At 36.9% G+C, this 19,264-nt stretch overlaps 1 protein-coding gene across 1 annotated transcript in view; it reads right to left on the bottom strand.

Annotated features, from left to right (window-relative positions):
* Positions 1-19,264, bottom strand: part of LOC100020088 (store-operated calcium entry regulator STIMATE) — an 83,094-nt gene that overhangs the window by 47,265 nt on the left and 16,565 nt on the right. The window contains exons 2-3 of the mRNA XM_016424576.2: positions 5,626-5,674; positions 3,862-3,957 (exon numbers count right to left, since the gene is read on the bottom strand). Coding sequence (XP_016280062.1) covers positions 3,862-3,957; positions 5,626-5,674 — 145 coding nt within the window. The remainder of the gene's footprint in view (positions 1-3,861; positions 3,958-5,625; positions 5,675-19,264) is intronic.

The raw sequence follows: 19,264 nt of genomic DNA, 5'->3' as shown, positions 1-19,264 counted from the left end.
ACATACTTCCTATAGACAGGGGTTATTACGTAGGGATGTGGAGGGCCCTGCCTCTTTGGCTTCATGACAGTGAACTTGGTGGTGGTGGTAAGCTAAGCTCAAGATTTTAAATGGGTTGATCAGCCATGGGCACATGGTCTCCATTTTGTATCCTCTTTATTCCATTATTTCCAGTGATCATTAATAAATCCCTTAAAATATATGATTTTTATTATTGCACATTAATTTTAATTTTTACATTGAAGGCAACCACTAGTCAGAGAAGAACCTCTCAATATTTTAAGATAGCCTAGATAAAAAAATTTTTAAGCCATGTTTCTCTTGCCAAGGCTTTTCGCCCACCCCACCCACCCTCGCAAACGCCAAACTCTCTTTGGTGCTGCTGGTTGCTTTCCCTACTGGCTGGGCTATTTTTAGCTGGGGGACTCTTGGCAAAGAGGAGATAAGTCACTTCTCTTGCCCATCTACTTGAGCCCACGTATTCCTAAGTTCCTCACAGCTTCCTCTGGCATTGCTGATACTGCTACCAATCCAGCAGCCTGGGTTGTCCAAGCCATCCACTCCTGACCTTGATCCCAATTGATCCTCCTCCTGCTCAGGCCCAGGTCTAGGCCCTAGCCCCAGCCCTAGTCCCAGCTAATCAATGTAAAAATTAAAACTAATTTCAAATACAAAAAATATTACATTTTATGAGATTTATTAATGATCATTAGAAATAAAGGAATAAAAAGGATACAAAATAAAGACCACATGCCCATGGCTGATCAATCCATTTTAAATCCCTGCACTTAGCTTACCACCTCCACCAAGCTCGCTGTCATCAAGCCAAAGAGGCAGGACCCTCCACATCCTCGCCTAATATCCCCCCATCTACAGGAAGTACATAATGACAGGAAGTCAGTGGGCTCCCGGGAAATGTAGTTCTTTTTTAGTGTAACAGATTTTCAATTTTACAGAATACAAAGACAAAAATGAAATAGATACTGCCTTCAAGGAGTTTACATGCCCACACAATGCAAGTATAAGCCATATAAAAAGTCATTGATGGGGGGGCAACAATAGGAACCATGAGGCTCACATGAGAAGGATCATGTGATCTGAGCTTCCAAGGAAACTAATGGATTTTAAGAGACAAAAAGGCATTCAAGTAGTTATGGATGAAAAGGAAAACAGTTGCTTTGCCCACCTACTTGTCTTTCCCCTAAAAAACCACAAGAGGTCACTTTTGGATCACAAATGAATATAAATAGCAGCTTATTTTCATCATCATAACCTAAAATCAGAATCTCAGAAACCTAAATAGGAATCTTGGAGATCATTTAGGCTCTATCCCTTGTTTTACAGATGAGGAAATCAGGGAGGGGAATGACTTGCCCAAGGTCATGAAGTTAATGGCAGAATCAAGATCAGAACTCAAATTTTCCTTTCTTTTCTTTTCTCTTTTTAAAAAAACCCTTACCTTCTCTCTTAATATCAATTTCAAGACAGAAGGGCTAGGCAGGTGGGGTAAATTGACTTGCCCAGGGTCACAAAGCAAGGAAGCATCTGAAGGCAAACTTGAACCCAAGTCCTCCCAACTCCAGTCGGGAGTCTGGCACTCTATCCACTGTGCTACCTAGCTTCCCCTCTTACTATTTTCCAAACTATACTGCCTTGAAACATCCCAAGTTATTATTTTTCTTAATGAACATTACGTTATTTGCTAATGCGCATTAAAAATAATTATGTGAAGATTTTACTGTAAAGGTTCAGCCAAAATTTTGTTAATCACAGCATTTCATACCATAAAACCTCTGTCATGAGTCCATACACCAGCAGTAATGCCCACTCCTAACTTCATTTAGGGGGCATTATTTTTTTCTTCATAGAATTTTTGGGTTGGGAGTTGCCCGAGAGGTTAGCTAGTCTAACTCACCATCTAATATAAAAATCTCCAGCAAATAGTCATATAAACTCTGCAAGAAGACCTCCAGTGATTAAAGAACTCTATGTCTCTATTAGTGCCTGTTTCTGAAGTTTCTTGCATCTAATCACACATCTGTCTTAAAAAATGATACTTGATATTTGCACCACATTTAAACATTTTCTAAGTGTATGCACATCTATTATCTTGCAATTCCTATAATATTCCTGTGAAATCATAAGAGAAGGGATAGGCCTTATTATCTCACTTTGCAACTAAAGAAATGGAGGCCCAGATATAGTAAGGAAAATTCCTCTAAAATCAGAGAAAACTCAGTTTTCTTGATTCCCAAGCCATGGCTTCTTCTACCCTGCATGAAGTACTTCTGGTCGTCTATTTTGGCCTTTCTTAGCTAAAGAGGTGAGATTTACCTATATATATAGGCATTTGATTATTTTCTTTATTTACTTTAACTAGATCAATAAGTTCCAAGACTATATTGAGACTTCTCCCCATATCAACTCACCAGTCATATCTCAAGAGAGGTGGCAGGGTGACCACAAGAGGTCCATTCCCCTGCTTTGAGACTATGAAACACCCAAACCATCCAGGACAGTTTTCAAAGTGCTTTATAAACATCTCATTTGATCTTAATAGCACCTACTTTACCACAAACCTGTGAAGTAGGTGCTACTATTAACCCCATTTTACAGGAGAGAAAATTGAGAGAGATTAAGCCCAGGATCACTTAGATAGTAATGGGCAGAATTAGAATTCAGGTTCTACTGACTCCAAGTTCAATGTTTTATCCTTTATGTCATCTAGGTGCCAAATGAGATGGATAATCTTTCCCTTGGGCCTGCTGCACAGGTTTCTATCTCCCAGTGTCCTTTTCTAGTGTCCTATCTTGTTCCCTCTGTTTCTCAGTTTTTTGGCCCAGCAATAGCAGTTCAGAACATTGCAGCCTTGATGCCAAAGGGATATGACCCCTAGAGTAAGTTTCTACTTCTAAATAGCTGCCAAACTTCCAAAGTTAAAAGCTAGGGTTTTAGTGGCCCTGGAAAGAGAGACCAGGGCCTGGGGTATAGGACTGGGTTTGGTTGTAAGCTTGTATTGGGTCCCTGGGTGTGGTAGGGCAGCTTTGCTGCTAGTAGTGAGAGAGGTAGGGAGAAATGCTGAGTGAGTCTCTCTCCTTTCTAGACCATCACTCCCACAGGTACCACATTGATGTTCTTAAAGGGTGGGTCAAATTACCTTATATTTTCTTTGCACCAGAACCTTCAGTGCCATGGTCTCTGTTTGACAATCAAAGCCTTTCAGAGTCTGGCCCTAGCTCTTGTCCCTTATACATTGAAGGCCTGACTCCTTGTCATTTCCTGTGCAGCACATACCATGTCTCACTTCTCTGCCTCAACTTCTCCTCTATCCCTCACACCTGGAATGCTCTTCTTCCTCACCTCTACTTCTTAGAAAGTCAAGTTCCCTTCAAAGCTCGGCTCAAAGGCCAATGCTTTCAATTGGCTTTTTCTGATTTATGCAGCTTTTGGGGCTCCTTTCCAGGCCCTCAACAACCACCCTTCCCCCACCCCAAGTCACACTGTTTTAGTTTTTAATATATCTTGTATTTATTTATTTGTAAATATGTTGTATTCTCTGATAGAATATAAACTCCTTCAGGGAAATAAATGTTTCACTTCTGAATTTGTATTACTAGTACATGGTAAATTAGATCAATGCTTATTAATTTATCTAACATAAATGCTTTAATAAGAGATCAGAATTCAACAAAAATGAGTGAACAGTCCTCCAAACTGAAGGAGATCTAAGAGGAAGCACAGAGCCTCATCATTTGTCAATAAGAAGCTCAAACTTGTATCTCTTGGGAATGGAATAGATTGAGGCCAAGAAAGTGAGCAAGAGAAACTTAAGCAAAGCCATGTCAAACACAGAGTACTTACAGTGAACAAGGGTCCTCTTCAGTGAGGTCTGATAAATAGACATTTGCAAAGTGAATGAACAACATTCCTATGGCTTGTTTTGAAGTGTCTAGAAACCTGTATAGAAAAAAAGAGGGCAGTCAGAAGGAATGACTGAAAGGAATGGGATGCTTTCATCTCCCAAAGACAAACACAGTATGTGGGACTTGGAGGAAAGAAAATCTAAGAGAGCTGCAGCAGTTCTAGAAGTCCAAACTAGAGAGATTTACCTCTCCCATTTCATCTCCCACCATGGCAGTCAATGACAATTTATGGTTAGCATTTTTGCCAGAGTTTTAGATACCATCAACGACATGGCATTTGGTAGGTCCACAATTACTGCCAGATACTGAAATTAAAAATATTTTTTGTTCTTTCATCTGATTTATTCACAATTTTTAAAACTATCTACTTGCTTCATATGAAGTCCAGAAAGTCCATTTTTCTAAAAGACTACCCATTCAAGACTTTTGATACGGTTTGATTTTGGGGAAGACCAATACATGTACAAGATCATCACCCTCCCTTCTTTCTACATCCTGAACAATCTGAGCTACCTCCATTTAAACAATGAGTGAATGTCAGAAGAACAACAAAGTCCCAGACCTTTATATAGGGTTTGAAGGGAATGTTGTTTTATATATGATACAAGTGTGGCCAAAAGGCAAAGTGTAGCATCACAATTTTCCCCATAGATGCAAATCCCCCAAGATAGTCCTTAGATATGTGGCAAAAGGCTGACCCAAATGATGTTGGTGACTCTTTTCTTTTTACCTTCCAAGCCAGTATACCCATTGCTGTGGTTTCTAGTGACCTCCAGCTGTGCCACATCTTAAGACTAATAAAGGGGATGGATGAGAAGTGAAGACTTAAGCAAAGAGTGTTATAATTGCAACATATGGGAGAGAAGGAGACTGTCTTTCTTGGAGTATCCCAAGTGTCAGCTGCTACTGGGTTTCTCTGTATCATGTTTCCTAAGAGGTCATTTTTAGCAGTAAACATGGCCAAGACAATACATGAGATTTCCTAACAAGAGAGTTGTTTACAGTCAAAAGCAATGAGTCCAACATCAGTGAAGTACGTGATGCAAAATTTCTACAGAATTTGACAAAGGAATGTTTTGCAGTGATTCTATGAGAATTTTACCTATGTGGAAAATGCCCCTTTTCTTGCTGGCAAGGGAAGATCCCCAAAGAAGTGGTTCCAAAGGTCATCCCTAGAATAAGTGCCTCTTTCAAGTGGCTCTGTGCAGTTTTCTTTCAGAAGCACTATCATTATAATCCCAAGAGGAAAGCATCATTACTGGCCAGCTTTGACCTGAGCAACATTGAAGAACAAAAGGACCAAGGGTCATAGGGAGGCATTAATATAAATTTGGAATGACAGACTTGATCTTTAAATTACTACTATTACATATTCAAGTTCACAGACTACCATCAGAAGTGGGGCTAACTCATTAGCCTATCATACTCTGAGACGACATCAAAAGAGGAGTCTGCAGAAGGAAACTGATCAGTTTATATTATTTTCTGTCTTCAAAAACTGAAAACCAAAGAGATGGTAAAATAAAGAATGTTTTTTTTAAATATGAGAAAGACTTTTTTTCTTGCATATTCCCCTGATGTTTGACTCTACAAAAGGTTTCTAGGTATTTTATGTTCCATGTTAATGATAACTTCTTTTTTCACAAAATGAACAGCTCACACATATAAAAACATTCTAAAGACATTAATACTTAAAACTTACCATATCCTCCATGGACGCCTTTCATGCTTTGGTTCTCTGAAGCGTTTGACTGAAAGAAAAGTAAAGAAGTGTGAATTCCCCAAGAAATAAGGGGTGTGTGTGTGTGTGTGTGTGTGTGTGTGTGTGTGTGTGTGTGTGTGTGTAATGATGGATGATTAGCTCACTAAGAGTATTCCTAAGACAGAATTAAAGTCTTTTTCCTGAACGTGTGGCAAGAAAAGAAATAATCTAATAAAAAATATATGGGTTCCATATGTCTGCTACTCTAATGGATACATAACTTCTCACAAAACTTTAAGAAATGTGCAATTTTAAGGCAGAGCCAAAACAGTGTGGTAGAGAGCAGTACAACAAGCTTTGCTCCACAAACTTCTCCAAACAAATCTCAAAAATGTACCTCCTGGAATCCTAACAGGGAAATCCAAAAAAAGTTTTAGATCTTAGATCTGTGGCTACAGGCTGATCATGATTCTGTACCTTCAAAGCTGGTGTACCCACTGCTGTGTGGCTTTTAGTAGCAAACTTGGCCAAGACAATATGAGATTTCCTAAACAGGTGAGTTCACAATCAGTAACAATGAGTTCAACATCAGTGAAGTACAATAATGCCAATTTTCTATAGAATTTGATAATGAATGAGTCATTTGTCTAGACCAATTCTACATAGGGAGATAAAAAGGGAGGTCTATAGTGTTGGATAGAAGACTGTTCAAAAGCACACTGAGTTCAGAACACCTTAGTGCCCAGAAAAAGGCTATAGGCCAGAGAAAGAGGAGGTCCCAGACTAGCTACTGGGGCATTTCCAGACTGATATGGGTCTGGAGGTACTCCAGTGTACCATAGGCACAGGTGCTTAATTGCAGATTTGTGCACCCACCCACCCAATTCCAGGTCACAGATCCAAGTTAGAGTGAGAAAGGGACCTGCAGAGTGTAGTTTTCAGGTAGGGAAAACCTGAGTGGTATACTGGAAAAAGAGGAAGTTTGAAGCCAACAGCTGCAGAAGCGTGGCTCAAATTCAGGTGCAGAACAGAGTCTCACTTAAAGCATCCAGGCCAGCCCGCAAAGGCAGGAATTGTAGACCAATGGGGAGTCTACAATTTTGCTATTCTAAATCAAGTTAGCTAACAGGGCTGAATACGAAGCAGTCTCCTATCAAATAGACTTAAAACCAGGCTATGAACTTGCAGAGGTCAGACCAGGGAAGGCAGTAATAAGACTCTGCTCTGGGTCAGACCACTCTGGGAGCACTGAAAGACTGTAGAACCCTTGTCCCTGAGGCCCTGGAATAAGATAATACTCAATACCCCCAAGAAAGCAGCAACAGAGCCAGCCCAGACCTCTAGCAGTGGGTAGAATCCAATCCTAACACCAAGCTTGAAGTTAGAAAGTAGGCTGGAAAAACAGGGGAAAAAAACTATAAGGGTTATTAGGGTACAATATATCATCAAGACACAAAAAGAAGAGAATAGTTACAAAACATCTATAAGCCATATCTCAGACAAAAACATAGCTTGGGCACAAACTTCATTAGGATTCCTGGAAGAGATGAAGCAAGAATTGAAAAAAAAAAGTTTAAAAATGTTTTTACAACTGGAATGAGACATAGGAAAACACTGGAAAAGAAATGAGAACTATGGAAGAAAATAATTAGAAAGGGAATTAACAGGGGCACCTAGGTAACTCAGTGGATAGAGCCAGGCCTGTAGATAAGAGGTCCTGGGTTCAAATCTGATCTCAGATACTTCCTCAGTGACTCTTGGTAAATCACAACCCAAGTTGCCTAGCCCTTATCACTATTCCACTTTGGAACTGATACATCAATTCCAAGACAGAAGGTAAGGAATTTTTTTTTAAAGAAAGGGAATTAATAGTTTGGCACAAGAGGTTCAAAATCTTGTCCAAGAAACAAGCTCTCTGAAAAGCAGAATAGAACAAATAGAAGCTAATGACTCATTGAGGCAATAAGAAATGTTAAAACAAAAATCAAACTGGGAAAAAAAGAAGATAACAATGTACCTACTAGCAGAAATAACTGACATAGGAAACAGATCAATGAGAAAAACAATTTAAGAATTATTGAATATCATGTCCAAAAAAAGTGCTTTCAAGAGATTTCAAAAGGAAACTGCTCATCTCTCTTTCAGTCAGAGGGTAAAGTATAAATAGAATCCATTAGTCATTTTCTAGAAGAAATTCCAAAATGAAAATTCCTATGAATATTATAGTCAAAATATTAGGTTGCCAGATCAAAGAAAAAAATATTCAAGGAACCAGTCAGGATTATCAATGATTTAGCAGCCACCACTATAAAAGAGCGGAGAATTTGGATACAATATTCTAAAAGAAAAAGGATACAGACTTACAATTAAGAAACACTTACCAGGGGGAAGTTGGGTAGCTCAGTGGATTGAGAGCTAGGCCTAGAGATTCCCAGCTGTGTGACCCCGGAAAAGTCACTTGACCCACCCTTGCCTAACCCTTACCACTCTTCTGCCTTGGAGCCAATACATAGTATTGATTCCAAGATGGAAGGTAAGGGTTTAAAAAAAAAAGAAAAAGAAAAGAAACACTTACCAGGGGGCAGCTCAGTGGATTGAGAGCCAGGCCTAGAGACAGAAGGTCCTAGGTTCAAATCTGGCCTCAGCCATTTCCCAGCTGTGTGACCCTGGGCAAGTCACTTAACCCCCATTGCCTAGCCCTTACCACTCTTCCACTTTGGAACCAATACTATGTATTGATTCCAAAATGGAAGGTAAGGGTTTAAAAAAAAAAAAAGAAAACTTACCAAATAATAAAAAATCAGTAATATATCTATATAATAACTAAATCCAAGAAGCAATAATAAAGAAATTTCATTACATAAATGCATACAATATGTCAATTGATCTACCAAAGCACACAAAAGACCTTTTTGATTCTATTACAAAGTGCTTCTAAAAGAAATAGAGAATAACTGAAATAGTTCAGGCAATACTCAGTGTTCACTGGAAGACCATGACAATATAATAACTAGAATACTACCAAAGTTAACATATACATTTTATACTATACCAGTCATACCAAGAGGATACTTTAAATAACTTGATAATGTAACAAAATTCATTTGGGGAAAAAAAAAAGATTTAGACTAATATTCATCCCTTAATAGATAAGCTGTCAAAGGATAAAAACAGTTATCAAAAGAAGAATGGCAAGGTATACACAACCATAGGAAAAAATTCTCCAAATTTCTATTAATAAGACAAGTACAAATCAAAACAAATTTAGGTTTTACCTCACACTCTGCAAATTGGCAAAACAAATGCCAAGAAATGACAGATGTTGGAAGGGTTTTGGAATGATAGCACAATAACATGCTGTTGGTGGAGCTGTGAAATGGCACAATCATTTTAGAAAATAATTTGAATAGGCAAATAAACATCAAAAAAATAATAACTTACCTAAGAAAACTTTAGCATAATGCTAGAGGTGGAAAAAGTAAATATTTTATAAAATACAGAATTTCAGGTAGTCTTGAAGAAAAGACCAGAGCAATTTAGAAACTTTGCTCAAACAAAAGAATGAGTGAAGGGAAATATAAGAAGGTAAACATGGACAAAGATTAAGGATTAAACAAGGATAAATTGCTCACATTTAAATACAAGAGATGATACCTATGTCCCCACTAATCTCCATCATCATCAGGGGTCACAGAAGATGTTTAATAATTAGACAAGGCCTGGGAATGGTCCTGTTATATTTTTTTTTTAAACCCTTACCTTCCGTCTTGGAGTCAATACTGTGTATTGGCTCCAAGGCAGAAGAGTGGTAAGGGTAGGCAATGGGGGTCAAGTGACTTGCCCAGGGTCACACAGCTAGGAAGTGGCTGAGGCCAGATTTGAACCTAGGACCTCCTGTCTCTAGGCCTGGCTCTCAATCCACTGAGCTACCCAGCTGCCCCCGGTCCTGTTATATTTTAATGATCTTAAGAGTGGACAAAGACAGGAAGAAAAATACTCTGAGGGTGGGTGGTTAGGAATGAGGGAAATTTGTCTCACATAATGAGGGTGCACAAAGAGGACATCTATACCAACCAACAGGGAGGACGAAGTGAAAAGGAGCAAGTTGATACATAAACCAGAGTGAGGTTCTTCTCTTGAACTGTTCAAAAGGACTTTTCCCCTGGTAACATTACACTCAGTTTTAGTAGGTAAGTTATTCTTGACTGTAAGCCCATATCCTTTGCCCACTGCAATATTGTATTCAAAGTTCTCTGCTCCTCTATAATGGTGGCTGCTAAATAGTATGTGATACACACTCACAACAGAGTTAGGGACAGAAATACAATTCATTCAACAGAAATAGAAGGTAAAGAAAAGAAGGAGAAAGGGGAACTATAAGGCAGGTAGTTGGAGGGAGGGATTAATCCCAAATATAATAAACTCCAAGAATGTACAAATATATGCCTATTTGAGAGGTAACAAAGGATAAGAGTCTGAGGGGGTACCCATAAACTGGAGACCAGATAAACAAGTTATAGTAAAGAAATGTGATGGAATACTATCATGCTAAGCTCTTATCAGTGTAATGACTAAGATTCCAAAGGACTAATTAATGATGGAATATGCTCCCCACATCCTTAGAGAAGAGAAAGACTCAGAATGCAGAATGATAAATATTTTTTTTTAACACAGCCAATGTGGAAGTTTGTTTTGAGTTACTATATGTTTATAATGGGTTTTGTTTGTCTTTTGTTCTCAATTTGGGGAGAGGTGGTTAGGGAATGAAAAGGTGAATCTTGGTCAATTAAAACAAATTTTTTTTTTAATTTTAAGAATGTGGAACTCCAGATAAAAATGAATATAAAAACAGAAGTTAAATCATCAAATATGAAAAAATTACTTTTCAAAACTAAAAAAGAAAGTGCAAATTTGTATTGTAAGTATCCCCTCCAACACTGTACATTGCAATGCCCCTAGAACACAGCAGATGGTACTGAAGAGTTGCTGCAGTCAAAAAATTAATCATCTTGTGGCTAACTTTGTAATGAGCCTCTCAGAACTTAGCTGGATTGATCTGTAAGCCACAAACATTATATAGTCTGTTGTTAAGCTCAAACCTGAAGCCTTTCCAGCTTATAGGACCTCACTGAGCTTACATTTAGCTAACATAATCTCTGAGAAAAATGTTACTCTTCCATGCTAAACCATTAAAATAGTACTTCAATTGAAGATCCTCCCATGATATGGAAAACTAGTTATCTCCCTTTTCCTTAAGAAAGGATATGCAATGTAGTAAAAGCTGAATAAAACCTAAGGTATTAGGGTTAGCAAAGGAAATAATAATAGCTCACATTTATATAGCACCTTAAGGCTTATAAAGTATTTTCCTATAACAACCTTGTAAAGTAGGTGATATATAAATAGTTTTATTCCTATTTTAAAGACTTAAAAGAATCTAAGCAATTTTGTGTTCAGAATTACAAAGCCAGCAACTATTGGAGATTGAATTGTAATTCAGTTCTTCTAACCCTGATTCTAACATCATACTACATCACACAGAAGACCAACTTCAACTTCTAAAAGTCTTCTAAAGACAACTTGTCTTAGCCCAGAAGAGGTGGCAGAAACATAAAACTCAACAGCAAGAAATCTAAATCCAGCTTACAAGGAGCCATCAACGGGTTGTTGCATGGGAAGTCAGAGCAATAGGCTTTTTCTGTGGCAAATTAGAAAACAGAAAATAGAGGATTTTTGTTTCTTTTAACTTCATACTTACTTAGCCAGTCACCAGGCAAAATATTTCTGCATTGGTTGCCATCAATGAAAATATGAGTGATGAGAATGCTGTTAACTCATACAAAAATAAAGTGGTGGGAAAACCAGATACCAACACATCTATAGAAGATGCTCTGTTACTATCTGTTGCAATTAAGAAAATTTGGCAGATTCATCAGCTGCTAATGATGCATAAGGAAGAAAGGGAGATGCTTGTCAGAAAGCAGCTTCCCAAGTCAATCAATGTCATCTACTTCTTCTAAACAAAGAACTAACTTGCTGGCTATTACAATTATTTTTAATTAAAAAAAAATTTAGAGCCTACAGCACACTATTACAATGTCTTGAAGGGGAAATAATGGAAAAAGCAGGATTCTACAACGGCCTCTTAATTGTCAGTGCATTAATAAAAGTAGACTATGCTAAGTACCAGGAATATAAAGAAAGGGCAAAACCCTGTCCCTGCCATAAAAAAATTCACATTCTAAAATGAGACAATGTGCAAAAATTGTGTTCATATAGGCTATAAATACTTTAGATAGAAGATAAGAGGGAAGGCATTGAGAGAGAGACACACACACAACAAGAAAAGGATCCCTGCAGAAGTGGGATCTGGGATGAGTCTTGAAGGAAGGAAAGCCAAGAAGGGGGGGGGGAGGGGAGCATTTCAGGAATGAGGGATAACTAGCAAAAATCCACAGTGTCCAAAGATGGGAGTGTCATGGTCCAAAAGCAGAAGAAAATCCAGTGTCACTGGATCTTTAGAGAACATGGAAAGAAGCAAAGTAAGACTGAAGTGGTAAGACAGGGTCAGATTCTAAGAGGCTTTAAACACAAGGGAGAGACTTTATATATTTGATCCAGGAGTTAATAGGGAATCACTGAAATTTACTGGAGGACAGTGACATGGTCATGTGCTTTAGGAAATGGAGGAGGTTGGAACGGAGTGAGGAAAAGATGAGACAGGGAGACCAATCAACAGGCTACTGCAATATACTAGGTGAGAGATGATGAGTGTCTAGTAGGGTAGTGGCTATGTAAAAAGAGGGAAGGAGATGTACACAGGAAGGTGAAAGGCGAAACAAAATCTGGCAATGGGATAGATATGGTCACAGAGCAAGTAAATACTGGAGACAGGATTTGAACTCAGGTCTTTCTGCACACTAAGATTTATATGCCATAAATGAACTCCCTAAGAAAAAATCTTCAGGGCCAGATGGATTCACAAGTGAATTCTATCAAACATTTAAAGCACAATTATTCCCAATATTACATAAACTACCTAGAAAAATAGGCAGAGAAGGGATCCTACCAAATTAATTTTGTGAAACAAATATAGCACTGTTACTTAAGCCAGGAAGAACAAAAACAGAGAAATAAAATTATAAGCCAATTTCATTAATGAATATAGATGCAAAAATTTTAAATAAGATACTAGTGAGAAGAATATAGCAATGTATCACAAGGATCATTCACTATGACCAGGTAGGAGTTACACTGGGAATGTAGAGTTGGTTTAACTTTAGGAAAACTATCAGCATAACTGATCATATCAATAACCAAACTAACAGAAATCACATGATTATCTCAATAGATGTAGAAAAAGCCTTTGACAAAACATAACACCCATTACTATTAAAAACTCTAGAAAGTATAGGAATAAATGGGTCATTTCTTAAAATGATAAGAAGTATATACCTAAAACTTTCAGCAAGTATCATCAGTAATGGGGATAAGTTAGAAGTCTTCCCAATAAGATCAGGCATGAAGCAAGGATGCCCATTATCACCACTATTATTTAATATTGTATTATAAATACTAGCTTTAGGAAAAAATAAAATAGTTCATGTGGCAGATCTTTGGAGAAGAGAAGAATTTATGATTGGACAAGAGATAGAGAGTATTATAAGATATACAATGAATAATTTTTATTATATTAAATTAAAAAGCTTTTATACAAACAAAGCTAATCTAACTAAAATTAGAAGGGAAACAACAAACTGGGAAAAAATTTTATAACAAATTTACAAAGAACTAAGTCAAATTTATAAGGAATACAAGTCATTCCCCAATAGACAAATGGTCAATTTCCAGATGAAGAAATCAAAGCCATAAATAATCATATTAAAAAAATGCTCTAACTCACTCTTGGTTAGAGAAATGCACATTAAAACAATGCTGAGGTACCACCTCACACCTATCATCTTGACCAACATGGTAAGAAAAGGAAAGTGATTGTAAATGTTGGAGGGGATGTGGCAAAATTGGGATACTAAAAATGCATTGTTGGTGGAGTTATGAAAAGTTCCAACCATTTTGGAAGGCAATTGGAACTATGCTAAAAGGGTTATAAAACTCTACATATCCTTTGATCTGGTAATGCTACTATTAAGTCCATATCCCAAAGAGATAATAAAAAAGGGGAAAGGGCCCACTTGTAAAAAAAAATTAATAGCTGCTTTTTTGTGGTGGCAAAGAATCAGAAATTGAGGGGATATCCCATCAACTGGGGAATGGCTGTACAAATTGTGGTACATGTTGGTAATGGAATACTATTGTGCTTATAAGAAAGTATAAGCAAGATGATTTCAGAAAAAGCTGGAAAGATCTACAGGAACTGATGCAGAGTGAAGAAAAGCAGAACTGGGAGAGCATTGTACACAATAATTGCAATATTAGATGATGATTATTTGTGAAAATTTGGCTACTCTCAGCAATGCAATGATTTGGAACAATCCTGAACGACTTATCCCGAGGAATGCTATCCACCTATGGAGAAAGAATTGTTGTAGCTGTCTTTCACATCAGTGTAGTTTTGGTTTTATTTAGAGGTTTTGGTTATGTATTACTTTGCTCTTACAACAATGACCAATATGGAAGTGTGTTTTGTGTAACAGTAAAACAAAAAAGAGAGATAAAAAATTCATTAGGAACAAACACTCATATACCAAACTACCGGCACAGTCAATAGGAAGAAACTTTCCTTTTAAAATGTTTTGAATTTTATATTATCTATCATCTTACTTATTTAGGATATCAACTAAATCTCTGAGATCTCTCATTTTATGACTAAATGACCACCACAACTTTTAAATCTAAGTTGTTTTGTCATTAGCAGAGCAAAGGTCATTCCCCTTTGCAGAGAAAAAAGAATAAAAATCAAAACAGGGTAGCTGTCTTCTCTCATTAGTTATTACTGATCCAAACAGATAAAGTCCATACTTTGACTCTTTTTTTCCCCCTTTACATTATTAAAAAACTTAACAGCCATTTTTGCCGGCCTTAGTTTCTCTAGCTAGCTTTATTCAGAACTTCTGACAATGTCTACAAGTGGGCAATATTCTTATATTTATCTTCTTTTCTTCTGGTCTTCAGTACATTAAAAAAAAAAAAAACCCTTTGCCTTTTGTCTTAGAACCAATACTAATCCTGGTTCCAGGGCAGAGTGGTAAAGTCTAGGTAAGCAAGCTTAAGTGACTTGCCCAGGTGTCACATTGCTAGAAGTAAATGAAGAAAAATTTGAATCCAAGACCTCCAATCCCCAAGCCTGCCCTTTATGCACTGAAACACCTAGCTGCCGCTTTTCAGTACATTTTTAAAAAATGAAGTTAGTTGGTAGGTTCCTTGTACATCTACATTGGGAAATTGTCTCTTCAGACAAAGTACTTTTCTTTGTTTCTTACTAACTTCAATTGTAGCCCTCTTTGTATTTTCAGAATTTTGTTTTGAGCATCTCCCATTCATCCTGAGTTGACTTACTCCTACAGCATTTTTAGTTTTAGCATGAGTTCCTACCTACAATCTTCTGAACTAGTTTGCCATGATATCCACCAACTGTCCTTCCTGCAAGAGTTCCTAAGAAATAAGGGTTATCTCACAAAAGTACTTTCTAATTTATAGTTAGGCACTTAAGCTTAGGAAAAGGTCTGGAGATAGATGGATTATGTATGTGTTGTTGTTTTGTTTGGGATCACAAATTACAAGGATCTTTAAGAAATACCCAACCAGTTTCTTTAGTAGCTTCTGATTTGGCAAAATGGCTGCTAAAGAAATTAATGGTCCCCTCTCCACAGTTGTTCATGAACTTAGGAGGGAGAGGGAGAGAGTACATCTTTATTTTTATTAACTTCTAACTGAAATTTAACATTTTCTTCAATTATGATTTTTTAAAAGCCATTAATTCTGAGAAGGGGTTCACTGGTTTTATCAGACTGCCAAAGGGTCCAAGTCACAAAAAAAAATGTTCCTAGTCTAGATGATCCCTAGGGGCTCCTTCTAGCTCTGACATTGTAGGGTTTTTTTCTGAACTGCACATTTCTCAGTTCACATGCAATAGTGTCACTAGGTAAATAAATAACTTGGATAAAGTCAGTCTAATCATTCATTCATCCCTTCAATGAGCCTTCCTTTCAAATATGGGGCAAGTCTACCTGTTCAACCTGAAAGATGCTGACCTGAATTAAATGCACTCCTCCAGGCTCCAACAAGTTCTCTACCATGTTACTGATTAGAACCTCTCAGGAGGCCCTGACATTCCCAAAGGTACCTAAAAAAGTCAGGAGACTCATAAGAAAAAATACAAAGACCTTCCTCCACTATTCTTCCACAAGACTCTTAATTCAAAGGCCAATTTCACTGGTTATTCAAAAGAAACAATAGATAGAAGCCACACTCCTTTTCAGTAAAGAACCAACATACTATTCATGCAAAGGAGGTTATAAATGATGATAAATACAACAAATGTAGAAGGAGTATCATACCTGGCAGTTCTGGTTAGTTCTATAAAAAGCGGCAGTTCTGGCTAATCCCACAGTCGCCAAATGTATTAATTTAGTACTCATTCACCCAATTAAAACAACTTCCCTCTACTGCTGGTATTCTGGCACTTGCTTTCAGGCTACCTCAGCCAAGAAGATTAAATGAGTAGTTGTAGTTCCCTACTTCATAGGGCTGTTATGAAGTAAATCCTTTGTAAACCTAAAGTGCTAAAGAAACATGAACTATTATCATTACTTGGCAGGCAATTCAAGCACTTAACTCTATCAGGCTGAATACACTAATATTCCCACATGATGTTCTTCTTTACTTTGTACTGTTGTTTTTACTTTAAGAAACACCTAATGATCTTCTTTGGTAGCTTTTGATTTGTCAAAACAGCATTATTCAGAATATTCTTAATCCTTCCAAAATTTTGCTTTTCTTTTATTACTGATGCCCTCGTATAAACTATCCATTTCATTCTGCTTTAGTTCACACTACCCAGGAATCACTGTGATAGTCTTTTTTTCATTTATTATATGATGATAATGTTCTATCACATTTATACCACAATTTGTTAATCATTTCTCAATCTCCTTAGATTCTAGCTCCTTTGCTTGCTTTTTTTCCCTTTCAATCTCCCTTTCAGAACGGTTAAATTTGTTTTGTTTATTATTCTCTTCATTCTCTGTCTTAACTCTACCTTTTTTTAAAAACCCTACCAGTTTCTATGTTGAATTGCATGTATTTCTACACCAAACTGTGTGTGTGTTTTCAATCCTTCTTAAAAGTGAGGTTCATCTGATGATGCCCATTGCATCTTTCTTTGTTTGCCTACTTTTCTCACACATCCCAATCAGGAGAAATAACAAATTTTAACTCTTTCTTCCCTTCTACACCAGGGTGTTCTTTTTACTCTCTCTTCCCTTTTCTTTCTTCAAACCCTCAAGTTTGTCTTTATCTTCCAAACTATTTATTCTCTTTTCCAATTCTTTCTTACAGAGTTTTGATTTAATTTTTTAGCTTTTACTTTATTTATTCTAGGTATTCATGTAGAAGATTCATTTCTTCCCTTTGAATTTTTGTTCTTAGTAATTCTTGTTATTAGTCTCTTCTTTGGAGGGAATTCAATAAATTTTTTATGCTAGTCATTGCTTTATTGAATTTACTTTTCTCTATAGCTTTATTACCTGAATTGGGGCTTTGTGCCAAGGTCAGTTTCCATTGCTACACTCTTGGGTAGGCTGACTATCTTTGTCTCATCCTGGGTCACTTGATTTCTTACACTGACTTCTCCATTCCCAGAATCAGATTCCCTTGGATCTTTAAGGTTGTGAACTAGGGATCTTCAGGACTCTGAGAACACTGGAATATCCCAGTATGAACCCCACTTGTACTACTTTCTGTTGTGCTCTCATTGGTCCCTGCTGCTTCCTGACTGACAAAGAACTAACTAAAGGTGAGGAAAACAGCTTTGTGTAATTTCATTTGGTAAAGGACAGATGTCCTAAGTCAGTCTAGTGTCAATAGAAATACACACATGAACCAAAGCACCCCAAAACAAATGAATAGTGCTGGCACAAAACAAAATTATATTAAAACTATTGCTCATCCCAAGTAATTTGTATATAACCATACATGATTATCTGAAGCAGAAAGTACTAATAATCAGGGTAAATCAAGATCGTCTACCCTGGAATAATGAACAATCTCTTAGAAATCATCTCTCCTTTTGCAATTCTTGCCCTCCCTTCAATGAACTGAAAGGTTTTGCTTGAAGGGAGAAGGCAAAGACATTTAAATTTATACCACTGTAGAAGAGATGAGTCACTGATAGGAAATCTAGAAGCAGGATTATCAGTTTATGAGTGATTCTGCAACACTCAGAGACAAAAAGCCATGTTTGTTTTTTTAATGTTGTCAATGACTGCATATTCCCAAAATATGTAATATATTTCTTTCCCAGTGAACTGTACAAACTATATTCATTGTGAGTAAAGGGACCAGGTGCTTGTTCAAAATGATCAATGCTACTTTCTTCTGAGTAGGAAGACTGCCTTTGGCAACTTCTAAATGGGATTTCAACAGCAATTTCCTCAAGCATCAGTAACCAACCCTACTGGATTCCCATCTCACTATTAAATGACTTTGATTTACCCATTCCTTTTATCAAGTCAACAGTGGTATAGTCACCAGGAAGAAACAATAATGAAGGCAAACAGCAGCAGGAAAGAAAATGTGTTAAACTAAGAACTCACACTAAAAGAAGAAAAAAAACCCACTTCTCTGCAATGACTTGGTCTTTGCCAGATGCCTTTATTCATAGTATTTGTTCCCTTCCCTCCACTTCTCTAATCCCCTGGGGAAAAATAACCCCAAAAGCAGAATTAATTATATCCAAGAGTTTCCAGAGCTCAACTGAGGGAACCATTCACATTATTATCTGATATTTCCTGCCAAGCCAAATTCTACCTACCCTACTAAATCTAAAAACATAAATTTCTTATGACAGGACAATGCTAATATAAACCAAGTTTTAATCACCATCAAGTTATGGTGTGCTTCATTCTTATCCAGATCAAATCTGGAAGAAATAAATGTAGGATCTAGTTTCTCTCATTTAATAGATGGATACACTGAGAAGTTAACAGGTCAAGAGCCTTGCCTTAGGCCATACATTAAATTAGGAATAAAGTTTGGACTCAAACCCCAGGTCTCCTGAATCCTAGTGATTGATCTGGTATTCTTTCTACTTGAGTACAACTTTTCAAAGCATTTTAACATCAATTATCTCATCTAATAACCTATTAAAACAGTCAAGGCAAGATTATTCCCAATTTAGAGATAAGTAAGTGACTTATCTAAGGTTACACTACTTGCTAGTAGCAGAATCTAACTGGTATTCTTTCTTTTTAATATTTTATTGATGCCTTTTGTTTTTATATCAACCATTTCTAGATATTAACCACTATTAACATTTCCTTGTAAAAAAGAAAAGTACTTAAGACAAAACAATTGAACTTTTTTCTTTTCTTTTTCAATCTTTTGCCCCCTTTTTGCCAAGAGAAAAGATAAATGTTTCATTATCTTCTCTCACAGACAGATACTGGACTCATTACATTGT

This window comes from Monodelphis domestica, chromosome 7 (genome assembly GCF_027887165.1).
Source record: "Monodelphis domestica isolate mMonDom1 chromosome 7, mMonDom1.pri, whole genome shotgun sequence".
Lineage (NCBI taxonomy): Eukaryota > Metazoa > Chordata > Mammalia > Didelphimorphia > Didelphidae > Monodelphis > Monodelphis domestica.
The sequence above is the reverse complement of the archived record's forward strand: the minus strand, read 5'-3'. Positions and strand labels throughout refer to the sequence as shown.